The 23,330-nt window shown below is 38.7% G+C and overlaps 1 protein-coding gene across 7 annotated transcripts in view; it reads right to left on the bottom strand.

The window, feature by feature from the left end:
• The window catches only part of LOC122992175 (bromodomain adjacent to zinc finger domain protein 2B), a 62,633-nt gene that overhangs the window by 13,171 nt on the left and 26,132 nt on the right, over positions 1 to 23,330 (bottom strand). For 3 of the 7 annotated variants that reach the window (XM_044365844.1, XM_044365846.1, XM_044365845.1), the window contains exons 3-20: positions 13,984 to 14,121; positions 11,663 to 11,848; positions 11,041 to 11,172; positions 10,580 to 10,773; positions 10,222 to 10,434; positions 9,133 to 9,822; positions 7,810 to 8,374; positions 7,338 to 7,634; positions 5,956 to 6,016; positions 4,654 to 4,762; positions 4,366 to 4,467; positions 3,692 to 3,902; positions 3,055 to 3,147; positions 2,904 to 2,965; positions 2,536 to 2,601; positions 1,584 to 1,649; positions 1,074 to 1,118; positions 844 to 870 (exon numbers count right to left, since the gene is read on the bottom strand). In XM_044365844.1, the coding sequence (XP_044221779.1) occupies positions 844 to 870; positions 1,074 to 1,118; positions 1,584 to 1,649; positions 2,536 to 2,601; positions 2,904 to 2,965; positions 3,055 to 3,147; positions 3,692 to 3,902; positions 4,366 to 4,467; positions 4,654 to 4,762; positions 5,956 to 6,016; positions 7,338 to 7,634; positions 7,810 to 8,374; positions 9,133 to 9,822; positions 10,222 to 10,434; positions 10,580 to 10,773; positions 11,041 to 11,172; positions 11,663 to 11,848; positions 13,984 to 14,119 (3,255 nt within the window). In that variant the 5' untranslated portion in view covers positions 14,120 to 14,121. The remainder of the gene's footprint in view (positions 1 to 843; positions 871 to 1,073; positions 1,119 to 1,583; positions 1,650 to 2,535; positions 2,602 to 2,903; positions 2,966 to 3,054; positions 3,148 to 3,691; positions 3,903 to 4,365; positions 4,468 to 4,653; positions 4,763 to 5,955; positions 6,017 to 7,337; positions 7,635 to 7,809; positions 8,375 to 9,132; positions 9,823 to 10,221; positions 10,435 to 10,579; positions 10,774 to 11,040; positions 11,173 to 11,662; positions 11,849 to 13,983; positions 14,122 to 23,330) is intronic. The other 4 variants (XM_044365848.1, XM_044365850.1, XM_044365847.1 and 1 more) reach the window with 3 other exon arrangements.

Genomic DNA, 23,330 nt, shown 5'->3' with positions numbered 1-23,330 from the left:
AAGCAAAATGAGGGTAGTGATACATACACACACAGCATAAGCTTAAGATTAGAAAGAGACATTACTAATTTGAGCACATTGACAAGTGGTGGACGGAAAGCCGGTGCAGGCTGAGAGTTTTAGAACTATATGCAGCAGCAACAAGCAAACCACTGACTGAAATTAAAATTAAAAAATGACAACTGATGAAAATAGCGTCATATGAAACTATCAAGACTTCCTGGAAATTGCATTCTATATTTTAACTGTGCTTTAATTAATATGAAAATAAAACTAATGAGTCCAGCTATCATACCCTCCCTTACAGTTTAGATATACTTGGTAAGAAAAAAATGGCCTGATTGTAATATAATGATAAAAGATTTAAATCTATAATGAGGATCATTAATAAATTATAAAACAAGGATTTTGTTTTCTTTAATTATGGTGTAAATCACAGGCAAGAATACAAACTGTATATTGACTTTCAGATGATAAAATGGATTAGAAACATTGGCTCACATCCTGTGGAGTAAAACGATTTTGAGCACCTAAATTTAATCAATCTAAAACAGAAACAATGTAATTGATAGTGTTCTTTCAGGCTATCAGAGTGCTTTGCATCCTGGTATAATTTCTGCAGAGTCAAGGCATTTTTGATCGTACTGGGCAGATAATGGATGTGGTTTCACTGAGAGACAAATAGCGCAGACATATGCAGTGCACCGTTCTGGAAAAGCCATGCAGAGGGATGTAGTATGACTGCAGCCAATGATACACTTTACGCATTGCTATGATGGCAACCATTTATCACAACACATTCACAATATGTTGTTAGATGTACAGAAACAAACATACCCATACCATATCTAGTCTATGCCTCTCCAACTCCTGGTAGAAAGAGTTGGCAAAGTATTAAGAAATAGAAAATCAGACATGAAAATCAATGCAAGAACCTTCCAACCTCCAATGTGTATAGTAAGCCAAAATAAAACCCAAGAACCCCAAAGCATAAGTTGACAGGAAAAAACATATTCATTTCAGCTGCTGCAAATGATGACTGGTTAGAGCACCATGTGGATCAAATTACCTACCTGGTGCTTCAGTATAACCGCTTGCAGTCTTCGCATCTCTTTCTCCTTTTAAAATAATGATGAACTTAATAAGAAATCACATCATATACACACAAATGTACATAATTTCCTAAAAGATGGACACAAATGGCTGGCCTTCTCATCTAATTCAACAACACCCTGCTTAAGGCCTCTAAACGTGGCTGGTTGAGGTATTGTGAAATTGGAAATGCCATCATTTGACAGATACATGTAGAGTGCAGGGAGGTGATCCACCGTCTTTTATCACAGTCATTCACTAAAACAAGGAAAATCTCCTTTGCACTGAGAAGCATTACACTGCAGCGAGAATATTACACTGCAGACAAGCTGGGGAAAAGAGAAGGCTCAGAGTCAGGTGCGTATTGTAAGGGACACCGATTGCAGCTGAACAAGGCAACAGGCTGTTCTTACAGTAATTATGTCTTATGGCAGTTTGAGAGTGAAAGCAACAGTGGCCTCAACAATCACAGTTTGTTCTCATCATCTTACTTTATTTCGTTTCTCAGCCTCCAATATTTTGGCATTAGCTGCTTCCTCTTTTCTCTTTCTTTTTGCCTGTGTATGCAAAACAGATTTTAAGGTCATGCAACAGAGGAAAATGATAGACTAATTCAAAACACATGCAGTATACACAACAGAAAAGCTTTGACTGAATAAACAATTTATTGTGGCAGCAATACTGGATTAATGAAAATTAGCTGGGATAGTTTTCTTAGTCACAATCATTACATGAAATTAATAAAGGACTAGAAAATGATCTCAAATGTATAAAATACATATAAATCTGGTTTGTAAAAGAAATATTAATTAAATGTTGTACTTATTATTACATACAAGTTTGTTACGCATTTTCCAATGCTGTCAATAGAAAACATTCCACACAAAGCTGAATAGAGCCAGTGGCTTACTGATAACGTCAAATCTACCATACTGAAATCTTGAGCAATGAGATAATTATTTCCTCCCATTAACACCGAAAGACAAAATGGCTGTAGTTATTATGAAACACCAGCAGGCAGTGAGAATAAATTAAGCAACATTTCTATCAGTAATTATAGCTGCAATGAAATCCTGTTAAGAGCCGCTTGCCAAGCGTGTCAACTGAAATTTGATTTATAAAAGCTAAAATACTTCACAGCTTCCATTATTGGGTGAATGCAAAATAGGTATTTCACCTAGCCATGGTAAACTCGCAGCCACCTCTTACTTAATGAAATACTGTATTTTGTATTAAGCTCCATCATGGTCTGAGGAGATTTTCATATTCAATGGCACTTTTGCAAAAAACCAATTAAGCATTAGTCACATGTACTCAGCAGATGTAACTAAAAACGGGACCACATAATTTAGGAATAGCCTTTGGTCGTTTTTTTTAAAAAATCCTATCAACAGCAGAAAGGAAGTGTTTTAGAATGTTTCTGCAATAACTTTCAGGACAAACCTCGAGAATTTGCTGTGCACGGAGTTCTTTCTCCATACGATTTTGCTGAATGCGCTTGATCTTCTCCTGGTAAAAGGATGAGGGCAAGATCAAATGAATTAACTGTTAAGTCATGCATGTTATAGAGTGGTGGGGGTGAGCGGGGTGTAGGGTGTGGGGTGAGGAAGTACATTAGCTCTATGCCGATGAGGAAGGAGCAGGATTTTGAAGAATAGCAACTTGCTTGTAAAATTTCAAAGCGGTTCAACTGTGCTTAAAACCTTTTCACCTTGGAGCACACAAACTCTTGAGTATGAACAGAACAGCTGCAGATAGTTATGAGTCTCTGTATGGAAAATTAAACAATACATGCATAGAAAAGTCCTTACTTGCTGTTTAAGAATTTTCATCTGCTCCCGCTTCTTCCTTCTCTCCTCAGCAGCCATTATTGCTGGAAGACACAAACAAATGAGTCCTACACACAGCATATGATCTTGGGTAAGAGAGGAGAGCACGTCTGACTAGACAGCAGCTGTTTACCTTGTTGCTTCTTTGCCTCCTTGGCTGCTTGCGCCATGGCCTGCTTCTCAAGTTTTCTCATCATTTTGATCTGTGCTGCCTGTCGAGCTATTTCTGCAACATGATGAAATATAAATATGAGACAAAAAAAACCCTATATCTTTCAGCAACAACCTACTGTTCTATGTCCAAGTAGAGTGCAATAATGTTGCAGCATTGATTGCAATAGTAAAAACAAAAGACAAAGTTGAGAGACAAAGCTCCATGTCCCATGTCCCTTGCTCAATATGCATCATGTCTTTTGGCTGCATCGTATTTTGGACTATCGAGAAATTTGTATTGCTGCCTCTTCTCAGATGGATTTCACCATGTATGATTCTACAAATAAATCCTTAGAGCTTAATTCTGGGGAAATGGCACCAAAACATTCGCCCTTGATATTTTCGATAAATTCTGCTATTAACCTCTACAAAGCTATTAAACCCTAATTGATGGAAATCTCGAAGTGACATCAATTATCCTCAGGATAAACATAAATGCACTAAACCACAAAGAGGAAATGACAGATAAAGTATAAATAGCTAATAGCTGTAGTTTTTCAAGCTGGACTTTCTCTTAAAACACATTTGGTGACACATTTCTAAAGATGTGAACTGACCTTGAGCCTCCAGTTTACGTAGCAGCTTGGCATCACTGACATCTTGGAGGTTTGGTTCACCAATATTAAGAAGATGACCCTTCCATGGTCTGGCCCCGGCGCCATCACCTGTCGGCTGATGCTCAGACTTTGTTCGACGGCTGCGCCTCCCGTCCATTGCTATGATACTGGGAGCAATCTCCTCCTCAGGCAGCAGGAACCACTGTAAACCCTTTAGTCATTTGAATTAAAAGGAAGAGAAACAAACATGCACATTGATTATTGTACATTTTATTTCATTTAAGAGCAAAGCTTTGACAAAATTGTCTACTGAACAGGTATGTGAATTTATAGTGTGGGTTTAACTTTCATTTAGCCTCACCACCCCCTTAAACCTCATGTTTTCTAAAACAGCTGAGAAATTCATCATTTACAAATCGCACTTTTATTGTAGCAGTAGATCACATGACAATAATGGTAGATTGGAAAGAGAATATATTTTCTTACTTTTCATCAACAATTAAATGGCATTTTTTTTTGCAGAATCAATGTCGACATGCATCAGTGAAGAAGCTAAACATGAATTCTAGATAATGACTACACCATAATGAAGGGACTTATGACAGCAGATGCATCAAGGTAATGGGAGGTCCTAACAATAAGAAACACAAACAAAAAAAAGTAGAACCATTTACCTCTGGTCCTTCTCTGGCTTCATAGAAGTCACCAACTTTAATTTTTGTACTGAAGCTGAAGTTATCTCGTGAGAGTTCAGTTATTCCATTCCTGAGTAAGTACTGCAGAAAAAATACATATTAATTAAAGCATAGGTAGGAACTTTCAACCATAAAGACTGGTCAATCTCCACGAATATCATTATTTCCCACCTGCGGGCAATTACAAAGTGCTACAGGGATGCAGTGAGTAAGGGCAAGAATTTAATTCTGCTTTCAATGAAATAAAGAAACATACTATGGATTTACCTTCATTACATCAGGATACTGACGCAGCTTCTTCCCACATGGGGCAAAGTAAGCCACCTCTCCTTGTAGACGACCTGCCACACTCCTGATCTGCGTCTCTCTCTGCCACCTGCAGAACACAGACATTGCAAAGACAGTACAAATATAGTTAACATGCAAAGAAATTAAAAAAATTAAAAAACACAGCTGTATTCTGTCGTCATTAATATATATATCATCAGCTAAATGTTTTATCATAAAAATGTCCTTTTTATGATAAAACATTGAGTTAATATTTCCTTGTGTCAAAATTGGACCAGATACACATCTCCCTCTCAAACAAGGAGATAAACTATGTAAATGATGTATGTACAGCTGTGCACCGTGTAGTCTGTGGCCTTGCCGTCCTCTGACCCTTTCAGTAATCAGAAATGGCCGTGGGCCAAGTGGGGCAACCCCTCAGTTCCCATGAGCTCCGCTGGAGAGCAGCCATGGCTTACACAAGTGGCAGGTAGGCTGTTATTCTAAACAGAGCAGGGGCTGAAATACAGTCGTGTAGCCTCGATTTCCTGTGAACCTGCTGATGAAAAACATCCCTGGAAGATGAAAGGCGCTCTGATCCAAGGCTGCAAAATTTGTGGGGAGGGAGCTGCTAATGTTGCATGTCTGTGAGGCTGGATGCAATTAACCCCTTGTGTCTGAACTGCTGGGCCTCACTTCATTTCCTGCCCACTATGACCTACTGCTCAGGACTGGGCTTTTTAAAGACCCAAAAAGGGGCCACATATTTACTGTGGTCCACTCTTACTCAGCTCTTGATAAAGACGTCACTGCACTCAAAACAATTCCACCAACAATATTTTTTACCTTTACAGTATTTACCCTGGGAAAAAAAAAAAATCTTAGCAGGATTGCAGCTTCATATTCACACAGTTACCCACATTTATATTGGGAGCTTCTTCAACTACACATGATGGACAAATATGTTGTTCAAGGGTGTAATGATACTAGTTGTAGAGAGTTTGGAGTTTTTTCATTTTCTCTACTTGAGTAAATGTGTCAGAACTGAAAGATTCTTGATAAATTTTGAAATTTACTAAAACTCATTCATTGTCTTGTTTTTTGTAGCAAACACAGAGATATGGTAATGTTTGCCTTAGGCCACAAACGACCTTTAAGGAAAGGTCGATTGTCAGTGACTATAACAACAGCTGCATTGACACCAAAAATACGGTAAACATGACAGCTACGACAAATAAAACACAGACTTTATCAAATCTTTATGTGTCTCTTTCAATATGAAGTACATGTACAATATCTTACCCGAACTCAAGAGGTAATCGCAGTATTCTCTCATCAGTTACTCTCCTTCTCTTCCCTGATCCTAGAAAACAGGAGAAATGACTCAGCGCTTTTCGCACCTCCAGTGGGACATGAGCGAATGCAAAAACCTGCCATTTTTACAGAGTATCCACTACACAGGCATATTGTTGCAAATATAATATATTCTACAAAAGGAGACCCTGTTAGGAATATCAATCTGTTGTGAATAGCTGTTTTGTATATTAAACAGCAAACGACCCAGGTCAGTGGAATTTGTTTTTGGTAGAAGGTTTTGCTCAGTTCAGGGTTAGCAACCATACATACATGGACATCAACATGAAATATTAGACAAATAATATTTAGACCTTTTGCAAGTTCACTGGTCCTGTGGTTGCAGTATTGGTGGTGATAAAATACAGTTAGATTCCTCACTTTATTAAATGTTCATCAAGTCATGATTCTTGTATTACTCCGTAGCAAGATATAATGGAAAAAGAAATTAATACTTTCCAATTAATGGTGAGTCAGAATCAAGTTCTATTGGTAATAAATTGTGGTTGATGACTAAGCCAGTATCAGATTTATAAAGCATCTGCCTGAGTTATTAAAACAAAGGCTGCTGGAGATAGAAAAAACAATGACGCAACCGCTGTCTTCCAGAGAACTCATTTCAACTCGGAACTATTGAGAAATGTACATCCATGACCTCTTACTGAAAAAATAAGCGTTCTTTTCCACTGATAGGTTGGATAGTCTGAAAAAGCATGAATGAAGAGGGGTATGAAAGCCCGGACAACAAAACTGAGAGGGGGAAAAATAAACACCATGCTGACTTTGGGTGTGATCCTACTTTATTGTCCGAGGGAAGAATACTTTCCTGAAGCCTGAACGACACATTATGGTGTGTCCACACAGGAGGCGTTTTTCAGCCGCATTTTTCAGTGGTCCATCTCTTGCATGTGGGATGGATATGTTTCTATCCAATCAATAGAGCTGTCTACACAGGCCATATAATAGCTTGTTTTACACGCACTGTACATGCGTAAACGTGACCCAAAGTGTATTTTTACACTTCAAAACTATGTTCTTCTGTTTCAGGCACATAACTACAGTGATTGTCTTCATAGACTACGTGCAACCACAATGCAGGTGACCTACACTCGATACTGAGTCGCATCCTGTGTAGACACAGACAGAAGACTGAAGCTGCTGCTGCTCTGCTAACATGCTGCTCACACTATGCCTCCTGTGTAGACACGATGTTAGTGGCTGGTTACATCAAGTATCTTATTAAATTTGTTAAGCAGCTGTTGTTGTCGCTGTATGGTGGGTTATCCAAGCATTTGGTATTAGAAAGCAAAGAAGAAATACATATTTTTTACCTGGCAGGGAAGCTAATGTGAAGGACGGGGATGGGGTGCTGTGGTTACTCGATGTCCCTGAGGTGGTCACTGTGGTAGGGGTGAGTAAACTACTAGGCAGACTAGGGGGCCTGATAACCTGCAGGTTAAGCAGGGAGCAGTTGGCTGAGATGCTTGAGGCGGACTTGTAAGTAGACAAGGATGATTTGCCAAGTTTCAGAGGAGTCCTCTCTGCATCGCTATCTGCCTCAGTCTCACCGCACTCCTTCATATCATCCTCAGAGCCATCAGAGTCGCTCTCCAGATTGCTCTCCGACTCTGCGGGGGATTCCAGCGTGGCAGAGAGAGAAACAGAGAGAGCTGATTTATATCCAAAATTAACATTCCTCACACACCCAACTAATTTCAGGGGGACACCGAATATAACAGCTTCAATCATGTATTATCAATGCTTTGTATTTATTAAATTAAAGAAAGGTCTAGTTAATCTAACCTGACAGGCTACTGCCAGAATCTTCATCCTCAATATCATCTTCATCATCTTCATCATCATCATTGTAGTCATCTCCTAAAGAGTCGTCTGAGTCCTTGCTGCTGTGGATGTCAGACTCACTGCTTCTCACCAAGTTCACAGGTGGAGAGGATGAGTTGATTTTAGACTTGGGAGTTTTCCTCTTCTGTGGTCTAAGGCCTAATAGGGAGGAAGATTTAAGTGGGGCAGCAGAGGTGCCTGATGGCTCCTTAGTGCTAGTGCTCAAGTTGGTGGGCATGTGGTAGTGGGGGCTGGAGGCTGCCAGGAGTGGCTTGCCGCTGGTGGCGCTGCTCTGGCTGCGGGGCTTAACGATGAGGGCCAAAGGGGCATCCTGAACGGAGCTATGGATCGCTCCATTAGGGTGATGGTTCATGAACAGATTGGTGTCATTGCTGTGTGGGAGAGACAGTAAATGACTGCTTGACGTCTCTAAAGAGGAAGCTGAAGTTTTGTGACTTTTATACCAGTCCTGTTCCTTAGGTCGCATAGAGAAAGCCAGCTTGAAGGAGTCCTTGGAATGAGGGGCCTATACAAAAATGAGAAAGAAAGGGAAACAAAGAAAAAAAAGAAGTAATTACACAAACTGTCACTCACATTACATTACAGTGGGCTGTGAATGAAGGAATTTAAGGTGTAATAAGAGAGAAGAACAATGAAGAGCGGGCTCAAGCATGTCAACAACAATGAGGAAAAAAAAGGCTACTGTGGAAAATATTTTCTAATTATTTGGCTTAGTTCCATCTTATGACTTCAGCTGTCATCTTGTATTTGTTGCTATTGTCATACTGTGGCAATCAAAAGCCTGCATTAAATGTACCACCACCATATGAATTAAAACCCTCTTGTTACAGATTTCTACATTTTCCCTCCTTCTCAGAATAGTGACAATAACAGAGTCCTGTTAAAGAGGCCGATTTCTCCCTCTTGATAACAAACAACCCAAAACATAACAGAGCTAATTGCTTGTCAATTTTTGAAGCCTTCCCAATAGAGCTACATGCATTGTCACTTCTAGTCATGTAGCAGTCAGACTCACTGTAGCAGTATAATAAAAGCCCCAATAACAGTGCTTAGACATTAATTTTCTGTTGTGAGGGAACCAACTGATTTTTATTTATTTTATGACAGAAACAATGATAGACAATACATGAAAACAGAGCTCCTTATTTAGCAAAAGAGGATGAAAAATACTTTTCTGCTTTATTAAAGTAATTTATTTTGTGTATCTTTAGTAAAATTTAGAAAAAAAGAAGAAAGTGATGTGAATATAAAAACATAACTCACCTGTTTCAATTTAAAACTGTTCATGTGTAATGAGCTTTCATCCAGGAGTGTTCCACTGCTCTTCATGCTATCAACAAGCTGTGTGTGCTTGGGAGAGGGTATCAAAGATTTGGGTTTATGTGGGGATTTTTGAGAGGCTAACAGGGTTGGTGCTTTGGGTAAAGAAGAGAGGGAGGGAGGCTTAGGTGAGGAAACAGATGAGCGTTTAGGTGAGGAACACAGAGACAGGGGCCTCGAAGAGGAACAGAGAGCAAGAGGTTTGGGAGAGAAGGAGACGGAGCTATGCTTTGGTGAGGCCGAATGAGAGAAGTGCTTTGGTGACGTGGACGGAGGCAAGTGTTTAGGTGAGGAGGAGAAGGAGATCAGGTTGGGTGATGATCTGGAGGGCAAAGGAGAGGCTTCCCTGTGGGACTGTGCTAAGGGGCTGTTGCCTGTTGCCAGTCTCGTGGTCTGGATGACACTGATGTGCTGCTTGCCTTCCTCCTCGGCAGTCCTGGGGCTCTGGAGGAACAGCGCTGTGGACTGAGGCAGGCCAGCAGGAAGAGAAGAGGACTGGAAGAGGTACGAGGAAGTCAAGAGAACACTGTCATTATGCTGCTGAGCCAGAACACTCTGACTGTCTTGAGTTGTGTTTCCATCGGCGGTGCAAGGTCTCTTCTTTTTACTCTCACAAGTGTTCTGTGTCAGCCGCTGAGTAGGAGGATGAGGGAAACAGGGAGAAGACAGCATGTCATGTCAGCTCCTACTGAGAAAGCCTCACAGTGGCAGCTCTGTCAACCAGCACATACATCCAGTTTGCCACCCACCGCTATGGCTGCTTTTGACAATCCATCTAAAATGTATTTAACTGAGAGCACTTTTACAAAGGGACATTTGCACTTAAAACATTATTATACCAGAAGTCATCTTAAGTTTAATTACAACCTCACAATATGCCCTTGTGTATCATTCATGATAAAAGAAATGATATGTATTATATGTTTGTCAGGTTTTTTTTTTTTACAATTGCATCCACAGAACAGATGGTTAACAGTATGGTATTTTCAAAAATCTGAGTATTCTGCTGATTACAAAAACACCAACAATTACCTTGACTTTCCTTTTCACTGGACTCTCTTTTTCTGAATCGGAGTCCTCACTATCGTTGCTCTGATCATCCTCATCGTCATCATTGTCCTCCTCGTCTTCCTCCATGTCATCAGGATCACTGCTGCTCTCCTCACCATCACTGGAGCTATCTGACAAGGATCCCGAATGGCTGCCACTCATGCTCGAGGTCTCTAGTGGTTTTTTGTTGAGTTTCTGAACAATAATTCAAAACAAAAAGTCCAAAAGCTCTTATAACAGGTGAAAGGCTACCGGGAATATATATATATAACAATACAGTAGGTTTTCAAGCAGTGTATGGCAAAAGACAGAAAAAAAGAAAGAAAAGAAAAATATTAACCTTTTCTTTTGTTTTCTGGATAGTCTTCTGGTGTAGTTGACCCATGTCTTGGCTGCTCTTTTGACTCCGACTACAGTTGGCTTTAGTTTTCTCCTTGTTTCCCTTTGCTGGAAGTGAACTGTTGCTCGCAGCAGAGTTCCCAGTAGGTGAAGAAGCACTCCTACCGTTCACTGTTCCATTCATGCCGACAGAAACTGACATAGTGTACGTTTCTTTAGGTGGATACTCATGAGAACAAGTAATACGAGTCAAACACATTAGGATGTCAATAAAAAATAGTAACAGAGAATAATGATTTTACAAAACACCAATTTCACTTAGCAAGGTAAGTTAATGTCAGCAGTAGTATTTTAAGCTATCATTATGTACAGTAAGATCTGAACAGCTGTGCTTACAGCTCTAAACTACTACGACATGTATGACCTTTAGAAGGAGCTAGCCTTTTTTTTTTTTTTTTTTACCTGAGGTACGGGACTGCAAGTGAATGGGATCATGGCTTTTGAAGGTTGGTGCGAATACAGGATGCAGACCCAGAAGAGGAGGGAAGAAGGCTGCTGCTCCCCTGGTTTGTGCCTCAGATGGTCGCCACCAGTCTGCAGAAGTGACACTGTGCAGTTAACAGCCACTCTATCTACATATGCAGATAATCCAATCTGCCAACATGTTATAAAAGCAGCAGTTTATCCAAACTGTTAACACTAATCACTCAGTTCAAAATAACAGTCTTACATTTGAGCTGAAATGTCTTCAGATAACGAGTGCATTCCACTGATAGTGATTTTATTCCTTTACGTTGAAGTTAAAGCAGAGGTCATTGTAAAATAGCTCCAGAGTTTCTTCTCTACTGTTGGACATTTCACAGCTGTTTCCTGAGAGCAGCATTCCTCTGAAACAGCATCTGCTTTCTAAAATGTCCATTTACTTTGTGCTTAGTGGTATGATATCATTTAATATGCATACAACTGGCTATAACTAAGAATTTCTTTTATTATTTTATTATTTTAATGTCATGTCAAAATCTTTAATTTGACTTTAATCTACATTAATAAAATAAAAAAAACATCTCACTTTGAGCTTTCTTACCTGGAAATGTACCAAACTGGGGGTGAGCAGCCAAGGCAGACAAACCCAGACTCCCTAGGCCTCCAAACTCAGAGCGCCCTGAACTTGATGTGTAGAGCCCGAAAGCTGGACGGCTGATTAAGGGAAAAGCATTGGAGCTGCCAGATATATTTAAACGCTCATCCCCTGTCATCCGCAGCAAATGGCCTGGAGAACAAAGGACGCCATTTTAAGAATACAAAAATCAACTCATCTATTAATCAATCTCGCTATCTAGACAGGGTGTCTGTCTGTCTAGATATACTATTTAGATATACATACCCAGTAAAATGCATGAACCATGAATTTAAGCATGGTTCAATAAATAATTTCTAAACTCATAAACTGTTAATTCCATGATACCATTTAGGAACAGCAATAATTTCTACATTATAAAAGAATTAATTTATTGTGATAATCATGAAACATTCAGGGTCGAGACAAACACTCATATATGATGTGACGCGATATCCTCTCCTCTTTTACTACAGTAAGTGGTGACCAAAAAGAAAGAAAGAAAGAAAGAAAGAAAGAAAGAAAGAAAGAAAGAAAGAAAGAAAACAGACAAAGAAGCCTGAGCGAAGAAGCCAAATAAGCCCTGCGATAAAAGAATGTGCAACTGGTGGTAAGTGTACTTTTTTCTTTTGTTTGTTATCAGAACTATTTCTACCAGAGAAACCAGTCTAGCCCTATCAACCAGATCAAATACCTCATTTTCATTAAGAATCCAGAGCTGTGCAGGACTGAGCCTGTTAAGACAAACTCCACTTGATTTGTTCTTTGTTTGGATCAAATGAAGAGCAGGCCAGGCTAACATTGTGTCTGATTCCATGCTGTCAAACTGTGGTGTTGTCTACAATTTGTTGATCAATTTACAGAGAAATTACTAACAGTAAGTTCAATACTTATTTGTCTATACTTGTTTATATAGCAAATTCTAACCATTAACTGCAATTCTTACTAAATAAATTCAGTGAAAATTTAACTGATTTGTTCCAAATTTTTTTGTTTTGTGTATTTTCAGAAGTCAGTAATACTGCGATTCAATTGACGTGAAAGTTGAACCTCTAAAATCACACCAGTTTTATTCTTCATGAGAGATGTCAATGTGGAATTACAACCTTGTTCTTGCTGTGTTAAATACAAACGAGGGGCTGCATAAAATGTTTCTTGGATAAACTTACCTACTTAGAACAGTTTGAAAGCTTATAAAATTATGAAGGATTGAGTGTGTTTCAAAGGGGTGTCGCCATCACCAAGTATGTCATATCTGTCTTACTTTCAACAGGGGATATGAAATATCTTGAAAGAACTCAATTTACTTAATGCTCATAACAGTGGTTTGTTACAAAGGTGCCTGTGTTTTTTCAGAATTTAGTGTTCAGTCCTTAAATAAATTATCTGGGAAATTTCTGTGCACGTTTGGTGTGGGGGTCTAAGAATGAATTATTTATGAGAATGTCTCTAATGTGTTCTTCATTGTGATAGCATGACAAAAAACACTGCTTTTTGGGGCATCTTATCATGAAGGAGAAAAAAATAATCACAAACCACAGTATGTAAATTTTCACATTATTCTGCGGTCAGGGGCAATCTGACAGCTTATGCATCACCGCTGCTCAATGCATAATGGCTTTGACCACAATTAGTATTCAGAGAAAACAAGAAGATGTTGGCGGCTGCATGCACAGTGTGAGGCTGACAGACATGTCAAATCACACCGGATAAACTGGAGCTAAAGGTTGTCAAAAGACATCCGCAAGGGCATACACAGATTTTTAATTGTTGGCACTCATTAATTCAACAGCCTCTCCATACCTAGCAAAATTGTCTGTTATGTGTAAGAAAGGAAGAAGTTATTTTAATAGCCTTATTGCTGCACAAAACAAAAAAAGACAGACTCTCAAAATAGATTCGCTTTCTATTATTTTCTTTTGAATGTTTGTGTGGAAGTGTACTTATAAAGTGCAGACTGATTGTAAAGTCCGACAAAATGGTGCATTCATTTACATTTATTAATAGCTTGTAAATTTAACGTTTTTTTTGCAGGTGGACTCTCAATGTCGTTTGCAGCACCACAAACTCAAACCTTAACCAATTGTAACTAAAATAAATTCTTAACCTGTGGGACGCACTGCACATTACATTGGTGTAAAAGTTTTTTCAAAATGTGGGCAGAATAATTTAATATACTGGCTTTAAACTAAATAACACATCAACAAACAATTAGCTTTGAGTCATGTTTGATCTAGTGTGTGCGTGTGTGTGTGTATACATACTACAGGTGGTGAGAGGGGAACTACCTGCAGGGTTCGGAGTTGGGCTGCACTTGGTGGAGGGTGTCTGGGGAGGAACAGGGGAGGAGCTGGCTGAAGAGGAGGCCACATTAAGGGAGGACGGGGCTGCCGATGGGGAGGCCAACCGCTCTCCAGGCTCCATATCTGTCAAACACAATCCAGTCAACGCTAAGAGATGTGAGGAGAGAAAAGAAGGGGAGGAAAAAAAAAACCCCACTCACACCACACCCCCCACTGAGACTTAGTTTCTCTCTCACACAACTGAATTATCCTCACAACAGCACTGGATTTCTACAGCAGCATGTTGCTAACCATTACTACAAACAATGCTGATAATCCAATATCATCATTTATTGGCTTTTAGTGATAACGTAATTAACGCTGAAATTAGATCAATTGATTTATCACTTACATGATCAATAGAAATTTATTGCCAGCTATTTTGATAATTAATTAATTGTGTTTTTTAAGAAATAATTATATATTGAACATTTTGAACAAGTAAATACAAAAACACAAACAGCGTGGGGCACAACTCATCCACCGTCCCCATCCCTCAACATGACAACCAATTAACTGTTTAATGTTTAAGTCATTTAGGAGGCAAAAATGCCTCATAAACATTCACTGGTTCCAACCTCACAAATGATTTGCAGTTTTTCTCTGATTTACATTACTGTATATTAAACATCTTTGCATTTTGGACTGTTTTTCAGACAAAATAAACAATGTGAAGATTTCGCCTTAGGCTCTAGGAAAATGTTACGGATGTTTTTCCATTATTTCCCACATTTTCTAGAATAAATCGCCAATCAGTAAAGCAAAAATAAAGTTGCAGCATTAGATATAATAATACTGTGCAATTATTTTTATAAAACCCTTGTCATTCCAAGTACATTTAAATTAAAAGCTAACAAATTGAATTGTGATGGTTGTGTTATACGCATTTAAATACTTTTGCCCGACATAATGCATAACAACGTTCCACATACATAGTGGAACGTAAAGAGTACAGTACACAAGGTGACATTCATATCAAAGGTCTTCCAGCTCTTTAATGTACAACTACTGCCATACAGGCTGTGATCATCTAATGAAGCAGAGAGGCTGAATAGAAAATGGCATCTTCAGCCTCTTAGGAACACAGTTTCAATCTTCCTTTCAAAACCTTTATACTAAGTCCATACAGTTGTTCAATCTATCATCTAAAATCATGCCAGAAATATTCTTTAGTACTACTCTTTCATTTCATTTTCCATTTATTTTATTTATAAGGACATCGCACATTAATCAACATTTCTGTAACTGTGCCAGTGTTAGCCAGCTGGCTAATTTTCAACTGCAGTCCTTTGGCAAGATGTTTTTAAACCTATAAAATCAGTACCGCATTGCCTGGATTTTTACATTATTTATGCCACTTCACATCCCAGTGATCACAAAAGCCCACATCTGAAATCCTCTTTAATGTTCACTTCCAGATTGTGTTTTACAGGCTGCCTTTGTTATAGTATTGTACTTCACAATTTCTCAAGCTCCCCGGTGATTCTCCTCTGCACAGGAACACAGGAGCAGCTGATTAATTTGAGGAGACAAAGCTAACCTCTGAATATCAAGTATCATCCCTCACCAGGAAGAGCACTGATGAGACGAAAATGACATGAAAGCTGCAGCCATGCTTCACTGGAAAGGCCACTGCTTCCTGCGGTTGTGTGAGTGTGAGTTTGTGCAGAACAAAGAACAAAAGGTGTTTTCATATTTATAATGCAACAGTAAAAAAAACAAAACCCATTCGGTATCAATTTGATTTTGCTCACACTTCATCCGTCAAACTAAGATGTCCAATATACTAATGAAAATTAAAAAGAAAAAAATATATATATATATAACTGTATCAATTATGAATATACCTTACAATTGAAATTTTGAACAGGGTGGCAAAAATTTTGTCGAGGATTAAAATGTGTCACACTCTAAGGTTAATTTACTTCATCATTTTAGAGTGATATGCTGCACACACGATCTCTTACTTAGTAATTCTTTTCTGCTGCATAATTGAACTGACATTTTTTATCAATATCAAACCCATGAAATGATGTCTGAGGTAGCAGGTAAAAAGCCAACCTGCTCTGGAGGGAAAAAAAATCATTTTTTTAACTAAAAAGTAAAATGGGTTTAACAGGGAAATTAGCGTGAATTTATAGATAATAAACATAGAAGCACAAAGGCAGCAATTATTCTCTATGCTTTACATAAACCTTTAGAATTGATTTGATGAATGTATGTAAACAACCTTGAGCTAATGCAAGCATGTGAAGCACAACACACAATGCAGCAGGGTGTAGGTCCTTTGAAAGCACATACATGCTTTACATAACATATGCCTCTGATTGAATCAGAGTCATGTTCACATACAGTATATGACTCCATAAACACAATGCAGCTTTTCATCTCTGGGTAAAAATGTCCCTAAGCAGGAAAACAATGCCTCTTTCAATAGAGCCAAGATTCTAATGGGACAAAACACAAAAACACCATCAATCATTTAAATGTACACTGTATTAACTATCTGATCCAAATGAACGATGTAACCAATAACACAAACAGTAGCAAAGTGATTGTGTTATGATGACACACTAGCTTTATCATCACACAACATCTGTTGCAACAGCAGCCCTACTGTATGAAAGCATCTTTAAGTTTCTGTTAAGAGCAAATATCTATTTGAAGAGTAAATGCTTGCATTTTTTTGACACTTTGCACAGTGTTTAGTTAGTTTATGCATTTCAAGGTCATGGGTAGCAGGAGACTATCCCAGCATGCAATGGTACATTGGGCAGAAGGCAGGGAAAATGCTTCATCAGATTGTCAGTTCAGTTCAGGTGTATGGGCATACTCTCAGACTTCAGTTCTCAGTTTCCAATGCCCTCGACATATGCGTGTTTGTAATGTGGTGTGCAACTGAAACATCTACAGGAGACACAAAGATCAAAAAGAATAAGTCCAGGATCAAGCATGAGAACTTACTGCTGTGAAGAGGCAAAGTTAACCACCTAAGCCGCCATGTTGCCTTGGATACAAAACAGCAAAACAGAAATCACAGGGCTCAAAGCGGAGCTTAGCAAACCACTCATGTGTGCACTCAGTTTCTTTTTGCTTTGTTCAGTATATCTGTGAGGATCTTTAAAAATAGGCCAACGCAAACAGGTTTTTGTGGATGTTATGTGGTGATGGGTCTTAAATAAAATGACCTCATATTCTGACAGCATTCAGAATGTTGTTGAGTCAAATTTGTAGTCTCCAAGAGTTTTCAAAGGATGAATAGGACTAACCAAGACTAGTAAAGTGATATTTATGTGTAAAATTAGTACATTAGGTGGCACCTAAACCAGCATAAATTATGTAGAATTGAGAGTTTTTGTTTATAAAGAAAACCGATTTCTATCTGTGTATTTACTCTTTCCAGCTGTATCTTTGTGTCTGATGGAGCCGTGCATATAAAGTGCTGTTTTGTTTTGGGTACATGTAAGCCTTTGTTTTCCACTCTGTGTTCCTCCATGTCCATTTTATCTTCTTGCACAGTAACAGATGGCTGATGCTAACAATGTTAATCCCGTAACAAAGTCATCAGCATGGATCAGCAGTATCTGGACTGCAAACACAGTGCTGTTTTAACTAATGGAAGGTACAAGGAGGAGACAGAGAGAGGTAGTATGTTAAAGTGCTTTGACACTTTTCTAAGGTAGAGAGTTGCATCACCCAACAATCTGTGATAAAAGTGTGAATGAAAAAAAAAAAAAAAGTCAAGTTCTGACTATAATTGCCATGCATTCCTCGTGGCCTACTAATTAGCGATGCTAAATCCACCTCCTCAGACATTAACATCTCCTTGATTGAGTCTATACATGGTTGCTTTGACACCAGCTGCAGTTTTGCCAACCTCACAAATCACTGTTGATGTCCATCACCCCACTAAACACAATTAATTCCTTCTGCAACGGTGGAAAAATAGCTCTGCCACTCACTGTTTGACCTCTGTAATTTTCTGGATTGGAGGAAATGAAGGGATGTAAAAAGCAGAGAGAGGGGCGCTGTCGAGTGATGAAGGAGTAGGTCGCTTTTCCTGTGGGCTGCCACATATTGGCTTACATATTGTGCCAAACACCTTGGAATTAAAACTTTCTTAATTTCATGTTTTGTTAAAAGTTTTGTGAACACAACTGGTTAGAGATGAGAAGTGACAACTGTCCAGGATGCCAAACACACTAGCTAGAACTAAGGATAGGGTTAGGGTTAGGGTTAGGGTTAGGGTTAGGGTTATGCGGATACAACGCCGCCATCTTGCAATGCTGTAACGGCCACACCAACAATTAGCAACAAAAACGTTCTTGATGCTATCGCTTCCCTTAAAGAAGACGCTGGCTCTATTAAACAATACATTTGCACCACCATTGATGCCCACATCTCAGAGATGTCTATTGCACTCCAGAGGGAGTTTATGGCATACCAAGCTGAGAACCAGGCTGCTAAAGACTCATTGCAGGCCATAATGGATGCACAAGGTGCCACTGTGAAAGACCTGGAGACCAAAGCCACACATACAGTGGAACTGACAACAAACTTTGACAAGGAAATAAAACTTCTCTTTTTTCACTCTGTTTAAACTCCTTATTTAAAGACTGTTATACAAATAAGACTGTTGAGAAGATTTTACCTAACTAACACACAATCTTGTGGGGGGCCCATGGCTCTGGTTGATTTGGTTGTTTACCTAGGCAGTGTTGTTGACTGCTATAGCAGTTGGACACCTTTTCTAATGTGGGAGTCGCATTATTGTTCTGTTCCACACCTAGACATGTTTGGGTTTTTTTCCTTTGTTGTGTTTTTTGGGGGGGGAGTCCTGGGTTTGGGGGAGAGTTTGGAGAGAGATGTAATAGGTGACCCAACAGCTATAACATATACCTCTTTGAATGTGAAGGGTTTGAACCATCTAGTTAAAAGAGGAAAGATATTTGCCTACATTAAATCTGTAAAAGCTGATGTCATATTCCTACAGGAAACCCATCTCAGACAGGTTGCACATACCAGACTGTGAGCCAGATGGATAAGGTCAAGCATATCATTCATCTTTCTTGACTAAAGCATTAGGTGTAGCTATACTATTCAAGAGTAATGTACCCTTTAAACATACAGACACAATCAAAGACAATCAGGATAAGTTTATTATTATTAAAGGTGAACTGTACTCCACTCCTGTAATTATGTTGAATGTGTAGAGCCCTAACTTTGATGATCCTAGTCTACAATAAAATATTCTCCCTTATACCAACCTCCACACCACAAACAAATCTAATAATAAGTGGGGATTTTAATTGCATCCTGGATCCCTATCTGGACAAATCTTCGCAGCTAAATCTTAGAAGATCGAACACAGCCAAACTGCTTAAAACATCTGCCACTAATATGAATCTGGTGGATGTTTGGAGAGGACTGAACCCCATTGGACAAGAGTACTCCTTTTTTTGTCAGTACATTACACATATAGCAAGATTGACTATTTTCTTTATCGATGGCAAAATGCTTCTAAATGTACAAAGTGTGAAATATCATAGCATAGTTATCTCAGATCACACAGCCCTATCTTTCACAGTTAACCTGACAGATATCACTACAAAGCATTATAGATGGTGGCTGAACACCTCACTCCCCAAAGACCCAATTTTCTGTGCTGATTTAGAAAAGTAAAATCCAAATTTTTATGAGTCTAATCAAAGTCCAGAAACATCTCCCTCACTGCTATGGGGCACCCTTAAAGCAGATCTGAGTGGGCACATCATTTCTGTTAGTAACTTTCAAGAACAAAGCAAATAAAAAGAAATTAACCAAGTTAGAAGAACAGATAGGGATATAAGACAAGGAAAACATGCAGAATCCCTCTAGAGAACTACATCAGAAGATACTACTATGAAAACATGAGTATAACAAGATCATAACCTCTAGGATAAACAAATACCTTTTAAATATGAAACAGGATTTTTTTGACTATGGTAAGAAACTGCATAGACTGCTTGCCAGACAAATAACAAAAATTGAGAGTGATCGCGCAATACATAGCATTAAATGTGAGGCTGGAAAAACCCTTTCTAATTCTTAAGAAATCAATACATTTTGTTTTTCAGTTTCATGATGAGCTGTATTGCCCCAGAGCAGACAACAACACATAATGCCATAATGCAAGATTTTCTAAAAAACTGCGACCTCCAAAGCCTAAGTCAACAAGATATAGACCTCTTAAATGAGGATATTTTGGAAGAAGAAATAAAAATTGCAATTATGGGCTTAAAAAGTGGTAAAAGTGCTGGACCAGACGGCTATACTGAAAAGTATTATAAAAAAATGTCAGCAACTGTTCTCCCACACCTTCACCATGTGTTTTCCAGTGCACTGGAGACTGAAGGCCTACCAATTGGACCCCAAATCATGTATGAAGCGGTCATAATTGTAATCCCTAAAAAAGGCAAAGACCCCAAAGAAGTGGGCTCATATTAACCACTAGCCTTGCTTAATTTAGCTTACCGACTGCTAGCTAAAATATTAGCCCTGAGATTAAACAAAGTATTTGGTAAGATCATACACCCTGATCAGATGGGATTCATTCCCAACAGACACTCATTTTTTAACTTGAGACATCTATTCAATATCATGTAATCCACATGCTTTCCAGATGATGACCTAGTCATTTCCTCCCTTGATGGTGAAAAAGCATTTGACCAAGTTGAGTGGAATTATTTATTTTCAATATTAAACAAATTCAATGTAGCAGAAACATTCATTATATATGTGAAATAACTATAAATGCCTCAAAGCCTAAATCATTACGAATTAAACCATATCCCCTGAATTTACACTTCACAGGGGTATAAAACAGGGCTACCTTCTCTCACCTCTTCAGTTCACTCTAGCAATAGAGCCACTAGCGGAGTTAATACAATCTGACACCCTAATCCACTGCTATAACACAGCAAAACATGCAAAACAGAATTTCCCTTTATGCAGATGATGTTTTGTTGTACTTTAAGAAACCAGAGCTCAGCATTCCCTGTATTCTTGACCTGATCACTTTCTTTGGTAGTTTTTCTGGATACCGTATCAACTGGAACAAGAATGAACTCATGCCCATCAGACTGCAAGACCCAACCTTCCTAAACTCACTACCTTCTGAGATACTGCTAATAACTCACACACTTAGGTATTCAGGTCATTAAAAAATACAAGGATTTATATAAAGCAAACTTCCCCCCTTTTCTTACCAAATTGCAGTCATGCCTGAAGTTCTGGCAAACCCTCCCCCTCTCCCTGATTGGTAGAGTAAATGCACTTAAATAAATGAAATAGTCTCCTCTAAACACCATATCTTTTCAAAAATCTGCAGTCTATTTAACTAAGAGATTCTTTAAACAACTTGACTCAATTATTAACCCCTTCCTGTGGAACAACAAAAACCATTGGATCAAAAGAGTCACCTATGTAAGCCTAAGTGTAAAGGGGGTCTGGCTCTGCCGGATTTCATCCAATATTGCTATGAAGCTAATGTCAGAGTGATAATGCTTTACTTAACTATTCCTCCCAGTATTCTCCTGACTGGCTAACGCTAGAAAGGTGAAGACAGCCACCCATATAAACCAGAGACCATTCTATTGGCCCCCTCTAGAGTACACAGCTCTAAATATAATGGCAATATATTAATACACATATCAGACATTTGGAAACAGATAGGCAAACACATCAACTGGACCTTAATGTACCAACTGATGCCAATGAAGAACAATGCAGATACACAGATGCTCCATAAACATTAGACACTGCCTCATGCAATTTAAGACTGTACAAAGACTACATTATTCAAAGGTGAAATTGCAGAAGTTAGTTAGGTTTCATCCATATATAAGAAATGTGAGACAAACTTTTGTTCACAGTTTTATACAATGTCCCAAGATTGAGAATTACTGGATTAATGTTTTTAATACTACTCAGGGCACAAAATCAGCAACAGCCACCAGCCAAATGCTGGTAAAATATGCAAGTGGCTGGTAGATTTGCTTCACTCACCAGCCAAAAAAACAATGGTAATCTATTGAGCGGCTGGTAAAATTTGAATATTCACTAGCAGTTTGGCTGGTGGACAAAAAAGTTAATTCTGCACCCTGATACTATTTCTAAAATATTTGCATGCCAAGTAAAACCAGACCCCCAAACTATTATTTTTGATTTGTCTGAGACTATGAGTGGTCTCTCATCAGCTCACCAATGCTTTCTTAACTTGTAAAATATGTACTAATGCTATGAAAGGGGAAAGACATACCTAACTTTAAAATGTGGCTTGCTGACCTTGTAAACTCACTGGAGGTGGAGAGGATTAGATATCTTAGGATGGATCAGGCAGATAGGTTTGATTTAATATGGCAACCTTTCATTCAACATCTGGAGGGATTTATGGTATATAATCATTTTGACAATCTCACCAGGTTTTGGGTGTTTTGCTGAGGTTCTTTTTCCATTTTTGCCTTTTGTATGAGGGGGTTTGTGTATGCATGCCAGTATGGCCCAATGTACGTGCTTGATTATGCTGTAATCTGTAAGGTTTAAATGTTTTGTTTTTGTTTTTTTGTTTTAGACCACCGCCTGATTGCATCACTATTAAAATATTTGTCTCAATTACAGCTTAGACTATGTTAGAAAATATCCCATTATTTCTGTGTTTTTCTATTTCATTATTAATGATTGCAATCTTATCTTGTCCTTTGTTGTTTCTGTTACCCATTCTTATAAAAACAATGGTGTATTTTATTTGTAATGGTCAGCAACTGTCCCAAACACCTCAATATAATATCTAAAAAATAAATAAATAAAAATGTTTAAAAAAGCAGAGAAAGCGAGACGCTCCCCATGGTTGACAGCAGTAAAGCAAATTTTAAAAAGCCATTCACTCGCCCACTTTCCATTCTCTCTGTGAGAAATGTAGTCAGTTGTTTGTGAAAGTTTTATTTTCCCCCTGGTTGTGTGTGCATGCACAAGATGTGCAGGACGAGAACTCACTGTGAGGCAGGCTTTTGTGGTCAGAAGAGGATGGAAAACAAAGTGGGTGGGGTTGCTGAGTGTGTTGCTAGGAGCATAACAAGTTCAGTGGTACACCCACAGTTCAGTTGAAATACCATGCTCCCATGAGTTTCAATCAGTTCTTCATTCTGCCCATGTCTTCTGATGACAAGTTATGGTTCCTGACCCTGACTCCCACTCTACCTGGACGGTGATAAAGTGACCCATTCCACCAGCTCAGGAAGAAAACTTCAGGCTGA

This window comes from Thunnus albacares, chromosome 11 (assembly GCF_914725855.1).
Source record: "Thunnus albacares chromosome 11, fThuAlb1.1, whole genome shotgun sequence".
Lineage (NCBI taxonomy): Eukaryota > Metazoa > Chordata > Actinopteri > Scombriformes > Scombridae > Thunnus > Thunnus albacares.
This window is presented reverse-complemented; position numbering and strand designations above follow the sequence as displayed.